This window comes from Lactuca saligna, chromosome 5 (genome assembly GCF_052625555.1).
Source record: "Lactuca saligna cultivar CGN05327 chromosome 5, ASM5262555v1, whole genome shotgun sequence".
NCBI lineage: Eukaryota > Viridiplantae > Streptophyta > Magnoliopsida > Asterales > Asteraceae > Lactuca > Lactuca saligna.
In genome coordinates, this window is record NC_136421.1 from 238893094 (window position 1) to 238910393 (window position 17300).

General features: G+C 24.5%; 1 protein-coding gene across 12 annotated transcripts; it reads left to right on the forward strand.

The window, feature by feature from the left end:
• On the forward strand, positions 1–16580 carry LOC145046819 (uncharacterized). Of its 12 annotated transcripts, none has more exons than XM_078995082.1 (21): positions 1–28; positions 147–309; positions 383–534; positions 778–812; positions 1250–1326; positions 1449–1514; positions 4627–4697; positions 4770–4816; positions 4991–5025; positions 5270–5346; positions 5459–5546; positions 8372–8405; positions 8520–8578; positions 8649–8695; positions 8871–8905; positions 12214–12269; positions 13407–13454; positions 13647–13680; positions 14127–14261; positions 14692–14740; positions 14870–16580. In XM_078995082.1, exons 2-7 carry the CDS (start codon positions 261–263, stop codon positions 4641–4643), a joined length of 396 nt encoding a protein of 131 aa, XP_078851208.1. In that variant the 5' UTR covers positions 1–28; positions 147–260; the 3' UTR covers positions 4644–4697; positions 4770–4816; positions 4991–5025; positions 5270–5346; positions 5459–5546; positions 8372–8405; positions 8520–8578; positions 8649–8695; positions 8871–8905; positions 12214–12269; positions 13407–13454; positions 13647–13680; positions 14127–14261; positions 14692–14740; positions 14870–16580. The 12 variants fall into 12 exon arrangements, 10 of the variants coding, with proteins under 10 accessions (XP_078851208.1, XP_078851210.1, XP_078851211.1 ...); XM_078995084.1 differs by lacking the exon at positions 1–28 and having other exon boundaries at positions 36–309; positions 14870–14951; positions 16358–16580; XM_078995085.1 differs by lacking the exon at positions 1–28 and having other exon boundaries at positions 36–309; positions 4748–4816.
• The last annotated feature ends 720 nt before the right edge of the window (positions 16581–17300 follow it).

Here is a 17300-nt window from a genome sequence, read left to right on the forward strand (position 1 = left end):
CTACAAAAGAGCGCCAGGCTCATGAAATGTTCATATTTCTTCTTCCCTCTGATCTCTCGTGTTTCGTCTCTTTTCTTTCTCTAGATCCAAAATACATATGCGTTTCTATAGGTTTTAAACACACTATATGTTGATTTCCATTGTAGGTTCTTGGGTTGTGAAAGGAACACTTGATTTGAGTGGTTTTCTCCAGTTCCAATAAACAATGCCACTTCTGAAACAAAACTAATCTCTAGAAATTGGCGACAGTGGTTCAGACGATGATGTCGGAGAGCAAGCGTTCTTGGTGCTCGTCTATTTTTTCTTCAGGTATTCCTTTATCTAAACCAAATCAATAGAAACGAAATAATCAATCAACCGACTTCTTCTGGTTTTGGTTTAGGAAATGTCCGATCCACATTACGACCCCGACGCATTTGTGTCATCCCCCAAAACCTAATTCTATCCAACTCCAACCACAGTTTCTCTTTCCCCAAGCCTTTCCGCTCTCCAGTTCTCCTGCAAAAATTCGAACTCTTCACACTTGTTTATTCGGTAACACTGTTTCTTCCTCCTTTTCTTTTGGTAGTTAATCATATGATGTTAATGTGTGCGTAATCTTAGATTTTGAATCGATCTACTCCGATTTTAGCTATGCACTTTGATTTAGTGTGAAAAATCGATCACCAAAATAAAATAACGATTTCGATTTTGAATTTGTGGTTTTGTAGTGGGCATCTGTTCTTTTTTTATTCTTTCTGTGTGTTGCTCTACTTATTAATTTCGTTTTACAGATAGGTTGCAGGATTGATCTCGTTAGAAGAGTCAATATGGTAAGTTGTAGTGCTCTTGTTGTCACCTGGTTATGTTTAGTTTTTGGTCTTCTGTTTGCATTCTTGAGTTTTGATGTCAAACAAACGAATGGTGGACTTTGTTAAACAATCTTGAGTTTGAGAAATATCAGGATTGGGTTCAAAAGCTTCCATAATTCTCTTTCTTTTGGAGCACTTCATTTTTGTTGGAATTGAATGACAAAGTAAAAAGTGGGATAAATGAGTAGATAATTACTGAACTTAGAATCTAAAAAAGATAAACTAAGTAACTAATACCAATAAGACTATACTACTCCACTACAATCCCAAATTTTAGCCTACATTCCCTCTTATTTGCAACCCAAAATTGAAGAATATTACGAAACCAAAAACATGACAGATTACAATTCCGATTCCCTGAATTTCTTATTTTGTTATAAAAAATTTCTGTATTACAGGCACCAATTATTTGAAGATGAAACTCCAAGGCTTTTGATATTTAAGTTGAGATTTGGGCATTCTTTTTTAGTGATGGGTATGTTCTGCTGTTTTCAATCTTTTCCAATTTGAATAAACTCACCATTGACATTGTAAGATAGAACTGAGAGTGATACTAAACTTTTGTATATTTTGTTGTTTGTTGTTGGTTGTTTTCAGTTATAGTGGAGATACTGAAACTTCCTTATGCTCCAAGTTTACTGAGAGATAGCAAAACACTTTCAGGTATGCTCTGTTCTACTAAACATCTTTATATATTCTTGTGTCTTCATCATTCTTGCTCTATGTATATTCTTGGTTTCGTGTGCTACTTTACATTGATTAGCATTTCATATCTACACATTTTAGATTAAAGCATTATACTTTCTGTTTTTATAAAAAGCATTTTCTCTTTAAAGATCAACCCAATTATGACATTGTAATTTTTTAGAAAATATTTACATCTTTTATTGGCATTTTACTTTGAATGTTACCAATATTGTAACTTACTTTCAATTCTCATTCCAAAGCACATTTCCATTAGGAAAATCATCCCAAATAAAGCATTGCATTTTTTTAGTTTATTTTTTTCAGTTACACCATATCTACACTCAAATATTCTTTTATCAAGACATTTTATCAAAAAATCTATAAATTTTTTTACATTTCCAGACATTTTACTTTACCAATTATAGCATTGTACCTTCAGTTTTCTTATTAAAAACATTTCCTTTTAATAAAAGTCATCCAAATTAAAACATTGCAATGTTTAGTGTTTTTTTTCCCTATTACATCATTTTTACTTTATAAACATTCTTTTATCAAGACATTTTTTTACAAATGTCTTTATATTTTTTACTAATCTAAGAATTTTACTTTGAAAAGTTTACTAGTTATAGCATTGTACTTTCATTTATCTTATTAAAAGCACATTTCTTTTGAAAAATCATCCCAATTAAAGCATTGCATTTTTAAAAAAAAATTTGTACTATTACAACATTTTTACTTTCAAATACTCTTTTATCAAGACATTTTAAAAAAAATCTCAACATTTTTTACTTATGTAGGCATTTTACTTTGAAAATTTTACCAAATATAGCATTGTACTTTCAACTTTCTTATTAAAAGCACATTTTATTTGAAAAAATCATTTCAATTAAAGTATTGCATTTTTTTTAGTTTTTTTTTTTTTCTATCACAACATTTTTACTTTCAAATATTTGTGTATCAAGACATATTTTTATACAAATCTCTACATTTTATACTTATCTAAGCATTTTACTAAGAAAATTTTACCAATTATAACACTGTATTTTCAATTTTCTTATTAAAAGCACATTTCGTTTGAAAAATTCATCCCAATTAAAGTATTGCATTTTTTAGTTTTGTTTTCTATTACAACATTTTTACTTTCAAATATTCTTTTAACAAGACATTTTTTTATATAAATCTCTACATTTTTTACTCATATAAGCATTTTATTTTGAAAAATTTACCAATTATAACACTGTATTTTCAATTTTCTTATTAAAAACACATTTCTTTTGAAAAATCCTCTCAATTAAAGCACTGCATTTTTTTTTAGTTTTTTTTATTACAACATTTTTACTTTCAAGTCTTCTTTTATCAAGACATTTTTTATATAAATCTTTACATTTTTGTACTTATCTAGGCATATTTTACACAAGTATTTGCATTTATTATTACAACATTTTTACTTTAAAGTATTCTTTTATCAAGACATTTTTTATATAAATCTCTACACTTTTTACTTATCTAAGCATTTTATTTTCAAAAATTTACCAATTATAACACTGTATTTTCAATTTTCCTATTAAAAACACATTTCTTTTGAAAAATCCTCTCAATTAAAGCATTGCATTTTTTTTAGTTGTTTTTTATTACAACATTTTTACTTTCAAATATTCTTTTATCAAGACATTTTTTATATAAATCTTTACATTTTTTTACTTATCTAGGCATTTTTAACACAAATATTTGCACTTATTATTACAACATCTTTACTATCAAATATTATTTTATAAAGATTTTTTTTTTCAAAATTGTTCACATTTTTAACTTCATAAAGTTTTTTACTTTAAAAATTTTACCAAGTAAAGTATTGTACTTTTAGTTTTGTAATTAAAGGCACATTTTGTTTGAAAAATCATCCGAGTTAAAGCATTGGATTTTGTTTTTGTTTTTTTTTTTTTAAATTATTAGATCATCTTTACTTGCAAATATTTTTTATCAAGACATTTTTTTACAAAAATCTTTACATTTTTTACTTATCTAGGCACTTTACTTTGAAAATTTACCAATTATAGCATTGTATTTTTTATTTTCTTATTAAAAGCACATTTTGTTTGAAAAAATCATCCCAAGTAAAGCATTGCATTTTTTAGTTTTTTTTATTATCACATCATTTTTACTTTCAAATATTTGTTTATCAAAACATCTTTTATGAAAATCATTACATAATTATATTTATCTAGGCATCTTCTTTTGAAAAGTTTACCAATTTTAACATTGCACATTCAATGTTTTTATTAAAAACACATGTCTTTTGAAATTTCATTGCATTTATTTGTTTATTATTACAACATTTTTACTTTCAAATCTTCTTTTATCAAGACCTTTTTTTACAAAAATCTTCACATTTTCAACTATTTAGGAATTTTACTTCAAATTTTTTAGCAATTATAGCATTATACTTTCACTTTTCTTATTAAAAGCACATTTCTTTTGTAAAATTATCCCATTTAAATTATTGCGTTTTTTTACTTGCAAATATTATTTTATCAAAAAATGTTTAAAAAACATCTTTACATTTTTTGTATTTATCTAGGCATCGTCTTTTGAAAAGTTTTTCAGTTATAGCATTAAAAACACATTTCTTTTTAAAAATCATTTCAATTAAAGTGTTGTAGGTTTTTTATTTTTTTTACTTTTTCAACATGTATACAATATTCTTTTATAAAGACTTGGTTATAAGCTTGATCATAGTGTTATTTTTGTACTTTTGGTTGTTTAATTTTATATATATATATATATATATATATATATATATATATATATATATATATATATATATATGACTTTTTCCTAATGTGGTTTTACTTTAAAATATCCATCACCCACTTAGGCTACTTTTATATTTTCCATTTAATATTATTTAAATAGTTATTGTTTTAAATCTATCATACATCTGAAATGCAAAAAGCTGTCAATTCAAAACTTACACCATTTTTGGCAGGTTCGTCACTTTATTTATTTATTTTATTGGTCAAATTACTTACTTTTAATTTATTTAATATTGGTATTTATCAAGACTCACTTTTGATTTTTTTCCCCTCAGTTTATTACCAAGTCTAGTGGCAGATTCAAATAGCCACCTGATCAAAATTTGCAGCATCAATGGCAGATTAGGTTCATCATCATTTTTAGTTTATTTACAGATTTTTTTTTTGATAACATAGGTGGTCTTTCTTAACTTTGCAGATATAGGAGAGTTCCAATTTTCTTTGTTATAAAAAAGCCCTTAATTAGTAAGTCATTAATCATTTTATGCACCATTATTTTTTTTTGTTATAAAAGAGCCCTTATTTGGTTTATTTTTGTTATAAAAAAGCCCTTAATTGGTTTAATCAGTGTGCATATGTTCCTCTTTTTTTTATCCTTTATGCATGTTGCTCTACTTATTGATTTCATTTTTCACATAGGTTGCAGGATTGATCTCGCCAGAAGAGTCAATATGGTAAGTAAAAAGTAAAAAGTGGGATAAATGAGTTGATAATTACTGAACTTAGAATCTAAAAAAGATAAACTAAGTAACTAATACCAATAAGATTATACTACTCCACTACAATCCCAAATTTTAGCCTACATTCCCTCCTATTTGCAACCCTAAATTGAAGAATATTACGAAACCAAAAACATGACATATTACAATTCGGATTCCCTGAATTTCTTATTTTGTTAATTTTTTTTCTATATAACAGGAACCAATTATTTGAAGATGAAACTCCAAGGCTTCTGATATTTAAGTTGAGATTTGGGCATTATTTTTTAGTGCTGGGTATGTTCTGTTGTTTTCAATCTTTTCCAATTTGAATAAATTCAATATTGACATTGTAAGATAGAATTGAGAGTGATACTAAACTTTTGTATATTTTGTTGTGTGTTGTTAGTTGTTGTCAGTTATATTGGAGATACTGAATCTTCCTTATGCTCCAAGTTTACTGAGAGATAGCAAAATACTTTCATGTCTTATTCCAGGTATGCTCTGTTCTACTAAACATCTTTATATTTTATTGTGTCTTGTTCATTCTTGTTCTATTTATATTCTTGTCTTTGTGTGCTAGTTTACATTGATTAGCATTTCATATCTACACATTTTAGATTAAAGCATTATACTTTCTGTTCTTTTATAAAAAGCATTTTCTATTTAAAGATCAACCCAATTATGACATTGTAATTTTTTAGAAAATCTTTACATCTTTTACTGGCATTTTACTTTGAATGTTACCAATATTGTAACTTACTTTCAATTCTCATTCCAAAAGCACATTTCCCTTGGAAAAAATCATCCCAAATAATTGCATTTTTTTAGTTTATTTTTTTAGTTACACCATATCTACACTCAAATATTCTTTTATCAAGACATTTTATCAAAAAATATATTAATGTTTTACATTTCCAGACATTTTATTTTACCAATTATAGCATTGTACATTCAGTTTTCTTATTAAAAACATTTCCTTTTAATAAAATTCTTCCAAATTAAAACATTGTAATGTTTAGTTTTTTTTTCCTATTACATCATTTTTACTTTATAAACATTCTTTTATCAAGACATTTTTTACATATATCTTTAAAATTTTTACTAATCTAAGAATTTTACTTTGAAAAGTTTACCAGTCATAACATTGTGCTTTCAGTTATCTATTAAAAGCACATTTCTTTTGAAAAATCATCCCAATTAAACCATTGCATTTTTTTTTTAATTTTTTGTACTATTACAACATTTTTACTTTCAAACACTCTTTTATCAAGATGTTTTTTTTTATAAAAATCTCTACATTTTTTACTTATGTAGACATTTTAATTTGAAAATTTTACCAAATATAGCATTGTACTTTCAACTTTCTTATTAAAAGCACATTTTATTTGAAAAAATCATTTTAGTTAAAGTATTGCATTTTTTTAGTTTTTTTTTTCTATCACAACATTTATACTTTCAAATATTCGTGTATCAGGACATTTTTTTTATACAAATCTCTACATTTTATACTTATCTAAGCATTTTACTTTGAAAATTTTACTAATTATAACACTGTATTTTCAATTTTCTTATTAAAAGCACATTTCGTTTGAAAAATTCATCCCAATTAAAGTAGTGCATTTTTTCAGTTATTTTTCTATTACAACATTTTTACTTTCAAATATAGTTTTATCAAGACATTTTTTTATATAAATCTCTACATATTTTACTTATCTAAGCATTTTATTTTGAAAAATTTACCAATTATAACACTGTATTTTTAATTTTTTTATCAAAAACACATTTATTTTGAAAAATCCTGTCAATTAAAGCATTGCGTTTTTTTTATTACAACATTTTTACTTTCAAATATTCTTTTATCAAGACATTTTTTATATAAATCTTTACATTTTTTTTACTTATCTAGGCATTTTTTACACAAGTATTTGCATTTATTATTACAACATTTTTACTATCAAATATTATTTTATCAAGAATTTTTTTACAAAATTGTTCACATTTTTAACTTCATAAGGTTTTTTACTTTAAAAAATTTACCAAGTAGAGCATTGTACTTTTAGTTTTGTAATTAAAGGCACATTTTGTTTGAAAAATCATCCGAGTTAAAGCATTAGATTTGTTTTTGTTTTTTTAATTATTATATCATCTTTACTTGCAGATATCTTTTATCAATACATTTTTTACGAAAATCTTTACATTTTCTACTTATCTAGGCACTTTACTTTGAAAAAATATCAATTATAGTTCATTTTCTTATTAAAAGCACATTTTGTTTGAAAAAAACCATCCCAATTAATGCATTGCATTCTTTTAGTTTTTTTTTTTTTTTTTTTTTTTTTTTTTTCATATTACAACATTTTTACTTTCAAATATTTTTTTAGCAAAGACATTTTTTATATAAATTTTTACATTTTTTCTTATCAAGGCATTTTTTACAAAAATCCTTACATTTAATATTACAACATTTTTACTATCACATATTGTTTTATCAAGAATTCTTTTACAAAAATCTTCACATTTTTAGTTTCTTAGGGTATTTTACTTTAAATTTTTTAGCAATTATATACCATTGTGCTTTCGAGTTTTTTTATTAAAAACATTTTTCTTTTGAAAACTTATCCCAATTAAAGCATTCCGTTTTTTTTTTTTTAGTTTTTTTACTATTAGATCATTTTTACTTACAAATATTCGTTTATCAAAACATTTTTTCATAAAAATCTTTACATATTTTTATTTATCTAGGTATTTTTCTTTTGAAAAATTTAGCACTTATAGCATTGTAGATTCGATTTTCTTATTAAAAACGCATTTCTTTTGAAAAATCATCTCAATTAAAGCATTGCATTTTTGTAGTTTTATTTATTTATTTATTATTACAACATTTTTACTTTCAAATATTTTTTTATCAAGACTTTTTTACAAAATTCTTCACATTTTAAACTTATTTAGGCAATTTCATTTTAATTTTTTTTTTAGCAATTATCGCATTCTTTTTTCAAGACATTTTTTACAAAAATCTCTACATTTTTTACTTCTCTAGGCATTTTATTTTGAAAAATTTAGCAATTACAGCATTAAAAACACATTTCTTTTGAAAAATCATTTCAATTAAAGCGTTGTAGGTTTATTTATTTATTTTTTATTTTTTTTACTGTTACAACATGTATACAATATTCTTTTATAAAGACTTGGTTATAAGCTTGATCATAGTGTTATTTTTGTACTTTTGGTTGTTTAATTATACATATATATATATATATATATATATATATATATATATATATATATATATATATATATATGACTTTCTTTAATGTAGTTTTTCTTAAAAATATCCGTCACCCACTTGGCAGGTTCGTCACCTTATTTATTTATTTTATAGGTCAAATTACTTACTTTTAATTTATTTAATATTGGTATTTATCAATACTCACTTTTGATTTTTTTTCCCTCAATTTATTACCAAGTCTAGTGGCAGATTCAAATAGCCACCTGATCAAAATTTGCAGCATCAATGGCAGATTAGGTTCATCATCATTTTTAGTTTATTTACAGATTTTTTTTGATAACATAGGTGGTCTTTCTTAACTTTGCAGATATAGGAGAGTTCCAATTTTCTTTGTTATAAAAAAGCCCTTAATTAGTAAGTCATTAATCATTTTATGCACCATTATTTTTTTTTGTTATAAAAGAGCCCTTATTTGGTTTATTTTTGTTATAAAAAAGCCCTTAATTGGTTTAATCAGTGTGCATATGTTCCTCTTTTTTTTTATCCTTTATGCATGTTGCTCTACTTATTGATTTCATTTTTCACATAGGTTGCAGGATTGATCTCGCCAGAAGAGTCAATATGGTATGTAAAAAGTAAAAAGTGAGATAAATGAGTAGATAATTACTGAACTTAGAATCTAAAAAAGATAAACTAAATAATTAATACCAATAAGGCTATACTACTCCACTACAATCCCAAATTTTAGCCTACATTCCCTCTTATTTGCAACCCTAAATTGAAGAATATTACGAAACCAAAAACATGACAGATTACAATTCGGATTCCCTGAATTTCTTATTTTGCTGACATTTTACTTTTAATGTTACCAATATTGTAACTTACTTTCAATTCTCATTCCAAAAGCACATTTCCCTTGGAAAAAATCATCCCAAATAATTGCATTTTTTTAGTTTATTTTTTTAGTTACACCATATCTACACTCAAATATTCTTTTATCAAGACATTTTATCAAAAAATATATTAATGTTTTACATTTCCAGACATTTTATTTTACCAATTATAGCATTGTACATTCAGTTTTCTTATTAAAAACATTTCCTTTTAATAAAATTCTTCCAAATTAAAACATTGTAATGTTTAGTTTTTTTTTCCTATTACATCATTTTTACTTTATAAACATTCTTTTATCAAGACATTTTTTACATATATCTTTAAAATTTTTACTAATCTAAGAATTTTACTTTGAAAAGTTTACCAGTCATAACATTGTACTTTCAGTTATCTATTAAAAGCACATTTCTTTTGAAAAATCATCCCAATTAAACCATTGCATTTTTTTTAATTTTTTGTACTATTACAACATTTTTACTTTCAAACACTCTTTTATCAAGACGTTTTTTTATAAAAATCTCTACATTTTTTACTTATGTAGACATTTTAATTTGAAAATTTTACCAAATATAGCATTGTACTTTCAACTTTCTTATTAAAAGCACATTTTATTTGAAAAAAATCATTTTAGTTAAAGTATTGCATTTTTTTTTCACAGCATTTTTACTTTCAAATATTCGTGTATCAGGACATTTTTTTATACAAATCTCTACATTTTATACTTATCAAAACATTTTACTTTGAAAATTTTACCAATTATAACACTGTATTTTCAATTTTCTTATTAAAAGCACACGTCGTTTGAAAAATTCATCCCAATTAATGTATTGCATTTTTTTTAGTTTTTTTTTTCTATTACAACATTTTTACTTTCAAATATTCTTTTATCAAAACATTTTTTTATATAAATCTCTACATTTTTTACTTATCTAAGTATTTTATTTTGAAAAATTTACCAATTATAACACTGTATTTTCAATTTTCTTATCAAAAACACACTTATTTTGAAAAATCCTATCAATTAAAGCATTGCGTTTTTTTTATTACAACATTTTTACTTTCAAATATTCTTTTATCAAGACATTTTTTATATAAATCTTTACATTTTTTTTACTTATCTAGGCACTTTTTACACAAGTATTTGCATTTATTATTACAACATTTTTACTATCAAATATTATTTTATCAAGAATTTTTTTACAAAATTGTTCACATTTTTAACTTCATAAGGTTTTTTACTTTAAAAAATTTACCAAGTAAAGCATTGTACTTATACTTTCAAATATTTTTTTTAGCAAAGACATTTTTTATATAAATTTTTACATTTTTTTCTTATCAAGGCATTTTTTACAAAAATCCTTACATTTAATATTACAACATTTTTACTATCACATATTCTTTTATCAAGAATTCTTTTACAAAAATCTTCACATTTTTAACTTCTTAGGGTATTTTACTTTAAAAATTTTAGCAATTATATACCATTGTACTTTCGAGTTTTTTTATTAAAAGCATTTTTCTTTTGAAAACTTATCCCAATTAAAGCATTCCGTTTTTTTTAGTTTTTTTACTATTAGATCATTTTTACTTACATATATTCGTTTATCAAAACATTTTTTCATAAAAATCTTTACATATTTTTATTTATCTAGGTATTTTTCTTTTGAAAAATTTAGCACTTATAGCATTGTAGATTCGATTTTCTTATTAAAAACTCATTTCTTTTGAAAAATCATCTCAATTAAAGCATTGCATTTTTGTAGTTTTATTTATTTATTTATTATTACAACATTTTTACTTTCAAATATTTTTTATCAAGACTTTTTTACAAAATTCTTCACAAATTTAAACTTATTTAGGCAATTCATTTGAATTTTTTTTAGCAATTATCGCATTTTTTTTTGTCAAGACATTTTTTACAAAAATCTCTACATTTTTTTTACTTCTCTAGGCATTTTACTTTGAAAAATTTAGCAATTATAACATTGTACTTTCGGGTTTCTTATTAAAAACACTGTTCTTTTGACAAACTATCCCAAGTAAAGCATTGCATTTTTTAGTTTTTTTTTTATTATCACATCATTTTTACTTTCAAATATTTGTTTATCAAAACATCTTTTATGAAAATCATTACATAATTTTATTTATCTAGGCATCTTCTTTTGAGAAGTTTACCAATTTTAGCATTGTATATTCAATGTTCTTATTAAAAACACATGTCTTTTGAAATTTCATTGCAATTAAAGCATTGCATTTATTTGTTTATTATTACAACATTTTTACTTTCAAATATTCTTTTATCAAGACCTTTTTTTACAAAAATCTTCACATTTTTAACTATTTAGGAATTTTACTTTAAATTTTTTAGCAATTATAGCATTATACTTTCAGTTTTCTTATTAAAAGCACATTTCGTTTGTAAAATTATCCCATTTAAATTATTGCGTTTTTTTTTTACTTGCAAATATTATTTTATCAAAAAATGTTTAAATAACATCTTTACATTTTGTATTTATCTAGGCATATTCTTTTGAAAAGTTTATCAATTATAGCATTAAAAACACATTTCTTTTGAAAAATCAATTAAAGCGTTGTAGGTTTTATTTATTTATTTATTTAATTTTTACTGTTACAACATGTATACAATATTCTTTTATAAAGACTTGGTTATAAGCTTGATCATAGTGTTATTTTTGTAGTTTTGGTTGTTTAATTTTACATATATATATATATATATATATATATATATATATATATATATATATATATATATATATGACTTTTTTTAAATTAGTTTACTTAAAAATATCTGTCACCCACTTGGGCTACTTTTATATTTTCTATTTAATATTATTTTAATAGTTATTGATTTAAATCTATCATACATCTGAAATGAAAAAAGTTGTCAATTCAAAACTTACACCATTTTTGGTAGGTTCGTCACTTTATTTATTTATTTTATTGGTCAAATTACTTACTTTTAATTTATTTAATATTGGTATTTATCAAGACTCACTTTTGATTTTTTTTCCCCTCAGTTTATTACCAGGTCTAGTGGTAGATTCAAATAGCCACCTGATCAAAATACTTTCAGGTATGCTCTGTTCTACTAAACATCTTTATATTTTCTTGTGTCTTCTTCATTCTTGTTCTATGTATATTCTTGTTTTTGTGTGCTACTTTACATTGATTAGCATTTCATATCTACACATTTTAGATTAAAGCATTATACTTTCTGTTTTTTATAAAAAGCATTTTCTCTTTAAAGATCAACCCAATTATGACATTGCAATTTTTTAGAAAATCTTTACATCTTTTACTGGCATTTTACTTTGAATGTTACCAATATCTACACATTTCCCTTAGAAAAATCATCCCAAATAAAGCCTTGCATTTTTTTAGTTTAGTTTTTTTCAGTTACACCATATCTACACTAAAATATTCTTTTATCAAGACATTTTATCAAAAAATATATAAATTTTTTACATTTCCAGACATTTTACTTTACCAATTATAGCATTGTACCTTCAGTTTTTTTATTAAAAACATTTCCTTTTAATAAAAGTCATCCAAATTAAAACATTGCAATGTTTAGTACAACAATGTAAATGCCAAAAAAATTCTTACCATGGCATTTTAGTTTGAAAAATTTACCAATTATAGTAGTGTTCTCTTAATTTTCTTATTATAAGCTACAATTTAAAGCATTGTACTTTTAGTTTTCTTAGAATAAACACAATCTCTTGAAGGCTTTCCCAATTTAGGATTGTTATTTCTTATTTTTATGGTTTCTGTCTTTGTCCATAAGCATTTATTAGTTACTAATGCTTATTTGATTTCAGATATATTATTATTGTCTAATACAACTATTGTGTCTTGGTTATAAGCTTGATCATAGTGTTATTTTTGTACTTTTGGTTGTTTAATTCTACATATATATGACTTTTTCCTAATTTAGTTTTACTTTAAAATATCCCTCACCCACTTGGGCTACTTTTATATTTTCCATTTATTATTACTCAAATAGTTATTGTTTTAAATTTATCATACATCTGAAATGCAAAAAGCTGTCAATTCAAAACTTACACCATTTTTGGCAGGTTCGTCACTTTATTTATTTATTTTATTTGTCCAATTACTCACTTTTAATTTATTTATTATTGGTATTTATCAAGACTCACTTTTGATTTTTTTTTTTTGATAACATAGGTGGTGTTTCTTAACTTTGCAGATATAGGAGAGTTCCAATTTTCTTTGTTATAAGAAGAGCCCTTAATTAGTAAGTCATTAATCATTTTATGCTTTATTAATTTTTTTTTGTTATAAAAGAGCCCTTAATTGGCTTATTTTTGTTATAAAAAAAGCCCTTAATTGGTTAAATTAGTGTGCATATGTTTCTTTTTAAAAAAAAAAAAAAAAAATCCTTTCTGCATGTTGCTCTTCTTACTTTAAGATTTCGTTTTTCACATAGGTTGTAGGATTGGTCTCTCAAGAAGAGTACAATGGTAAGTTGTGGTGTTCTTGTTGTTACCTGGTTTATGTTTACTTTTTGGTCTTCTGTTTGCATTCTTGAGTTTTGATGTCAAACAAACGAATGGTGGACTTTGTTAAGCAATCTTGAGTTTGAGAAATATCAGCATTGGGTTCAAAAGCTACCATAATTCTCTTTCTTTTCGAGCACTTCATTTTTGTTGGAATGGAATGACAAAGTTAAAAGTAGGATAAATGGGTAGATAAGTACTGAACTTAGAATCTCAAAAAGAAAAACTAAGTAACTAATACCTATACTACATTACTACTCCACTTCAATCCCAATTTTAAGCCTCCATTCCCTCCTATTTGCAACCCTAAATTGAAGAATAATACAAAACCAAAAATTTGACAAATTACAATTCCGATTCCCTGAAATTCTTATTTTCATTGACAGATTCCATTCCTGTTTTCAATGCAGATTAGAGAACTTGTCTTGTTTAACAACATGACAGGAGATAACATTATGGTGGGATATAACAACAATAAATTCTACATTGATATAATTGAATCAAACCCTTCAAATTCAATAAGCATCATTGAAACCGATTGTGAGGTAAACAACATGCTATACTCATTTTTTTCATCAATTTAGGCGTTGTACTTCATTTTTTATGCATAATAGCAATGTACATATTTACTTTTTCCCATAATTGCAACATACTTATATTTCTTTATTTATAAAAAGCAACCTTTTCATATATTTTTACCTGTAGTCACAACCTACCTTCACTTTGATAACAAAATTGACATTGCACTTTTGTAATATATTATTTTTAAAAACAGTAAAGTACATTGGTATTTAACTACAACTTACCCATAATTTTATATGTGAGCAATTACCATTCCTTTTTTTTTTTCATTTTACCCTTTTGCAACCAAAGGAACCAAAATTCAGCCCGTTTACAGGATCAGGAAGAAGATTGTATGCTGTTTTAAGGTCAAGTTAATCTTTTGTTATTTTCTTTTTTGATTATCTATAACAGGCACCAATTTGAAGGTGAAACTGAAGGCTTTTGACACTTAAGTTGAGATGTGAGCATTCTTTTTCAGTTCATCTATTTTCAATCTTTTCTAATTTGATCATTCTCAGTGACAATGTAAGAATAAGATAGAATTGAGAGTGATACTAAGCTTTCTGTGTATTTTGTTGTGTGTTGTCAGTTAATTACAGTGGAGATACTGAATCTTTCTTATGCTCCAAGTTTTCTGAGAGACACCAAAACACTTTCAGGTCTTATTCCAGGTATTTTCTTAATTTCTACTAAACATCTTTATATTTTCTTTGGTCTTCTTGATTCCTGTTTTTCTATGGTAGTTTACAATGATTAGCATTTCATATCTATGCATTTTAGATTCTGTTTATATTTTCTCTTTAAAGATCAACCCAATTATGACATTGCACTTTTTTGGACTTTTTTGTAACAACAATGTTACTTCCAATTTTCTTATTAAAATCACATTTCCCTTTGGAAAATCATCGCAATTAAAAGCTTCGTACTTTTTTAGTTTTTTTTTTCTTTTACAACATTGTTATTTTGTTAAAAAGTCTCTTTGAAAAATCAACCCATTTGTCATTTTATTTTAACTTGTCAAATTTTTTTTATGTCCAAGGCATTTTACTTTGAAAAATCTAACAATTTTAGCATTGTATTTACAGTTTTTTTTTTCTTATAAGGACATTTCCCCTAGAAAACTCAACTCATTTATAGCATTAGTTTTTTCTGTATGTTACAACATTAAAACATTCAAAAAATTTCATTATCAAGTCATTTTACTTTGAAAAATCTATCAGGCAGAGCATTGTACTTTCACTTTTTATATTTTAAGCACATATCCTGTCGAAAAATCAACCTCACTTTAGCATTGCACTTTCAGTATGTTTCTTTCTACTACAACATTGAAAAATCTATGAATTATTGCATTGCATTTTCAGTTTTATTATAATTATAAGCATATTTACCATTGAAAAAATCAACCCCTTTATAGCATTGCACTTTTCAATTTTCTTTATGTTACTTGAAAATCTACGATTTATAGCATTGCATTCTTCAATATAGGACTACACTTTTCGGTTTTCTTTTTGTTACAACATTGTAAATGTCAAAAAATTTCTTACCATGGCATTTTTGTTTGAAAAATCAACAATTTATAGCATTGTTCTTTTAATTTTTTTATTATAAGCTACAAGCATTGTATTTTTAGTTGTCTTTGAAAATTTAATCCAATTATAGCATTTGATTTTTCAGTTTTCTTTCTACTTCAAAAATTTCTTACCAAGGTCTTTTATCGTGAAAATCAACCCCAATTATAACATTGCAAATATTAGTTTTTTTTTTTTTTTAATTTTGACTACAACATTGGTAATTTCAAAAAATTTCTTATCAAGACATTTTACTGTAAAAAATCTTTATATTTTTTTTCTTATCTAAAAATCTTGAAATCACAGCACATTTGTCTTGTAAAATCAACCCATTGCAGTATTATGTTTTGTTTGTGTTACAACATTCAGATATTTTTTATCAAGACATTTTACATTGACAACCTACCAATAAAAGCATTGTACAGCATATCTATGTTTATGATAGGTTTTGAAATGTATTTTATTCCTTACATTTTTGTATGCTCTGTTGATGGTTTATTTGTTTTCAGTAGTTGATAATATTTGTTTTAGAAAAATCAGTTTCAGAAGCCACTTGATCAAGTATAATATGGGCAGGTTTGTGTTTCCTGTTTCTTACATTCTATCTGTTACTTTTAATTTGTAAATTGTATACCTGTTTTGATTGATGTATTTACCTGTTCTATTTTGTAAATAAATTATTTAATTGTTTACTCAAGTTAATGAAATATATTTATATCTTTGATGAGTTAATTATCTGATTTGATTTTAAATATGTTTTATGTTCATAAACTCTCTTGTGTCAAGGACATAAGTTATGGTTTTCTTTGTTTTGAAATTTTACTTTTGGTGACAAGTTTTCTTGCCAGCACTTGCTTTTTTATTACTTACTTGTGTTATTGTTTACTTATGGATATTTAGTTTCTGTCTTTTGAATTTATGTCACATTCATAGCATTGCTACTTTTTATTTTTTATTTTTTTCTAGTAGCCACATGATTATCCGTAGTAAGTATCTATTTATTTGCCTCATTTTATACTGCTATGTAGTTAGAAATGTAAAAAGAGTTTTAGAATGTATGATCTTTAAGAGCAATCAACACATCATTTTAGTTCTTGTTTTGCAGTGTTTTCATCAAATCATTTATTTATATATGGTGTTTTGTAAAAGGTGGTAGGTAGGTAGTCTTGTAGTTTTTTTTATTAAAAGCCAATACAACTATTTTTGGTCAGAGTTGACTTTTTTACAACTGAAAATATCTTGTTTATATTTTTATGCTTATTTGATTTCAGATATATTATTATTGTCTAATAGAACTATTGTGTATTGGTTAGAAGCCTGATCATAGTGTTATTTTTGTACTTTTGGTTGTTTAATTTTACATATATATGACTTTTTCCTAATGTAGTTTTACTTTAAAATATCCCTCACCCATTTGGACTACTTTTATATTTTCCATTTAATATTACTTAA

Bases quoted from the DNA above. Each gene is read 5' to 3' on its own strand.
- LOC145046819 (XM_078995082.1), top strand. From the start codon at position 261: ATGATGTCGGAGAGCAAGCGTTCTTGGTGCTCGTCTATTTTTTCTTCA. The intron at 813-1,249 runs GTAAGTTGTAGT...TCTGTATTACAG, and splicing joins TCGTTAGAAGAGTCAATATG to GCACCAATTATTTGAAGATG. The intron at 1,327-1,448 runs GTATGTTCTGCT...GGTTGTTTTCAG, and splicing joins GCATTCTTTTTTAGTGATGG to TTATAGTGGAGATACTGAAA.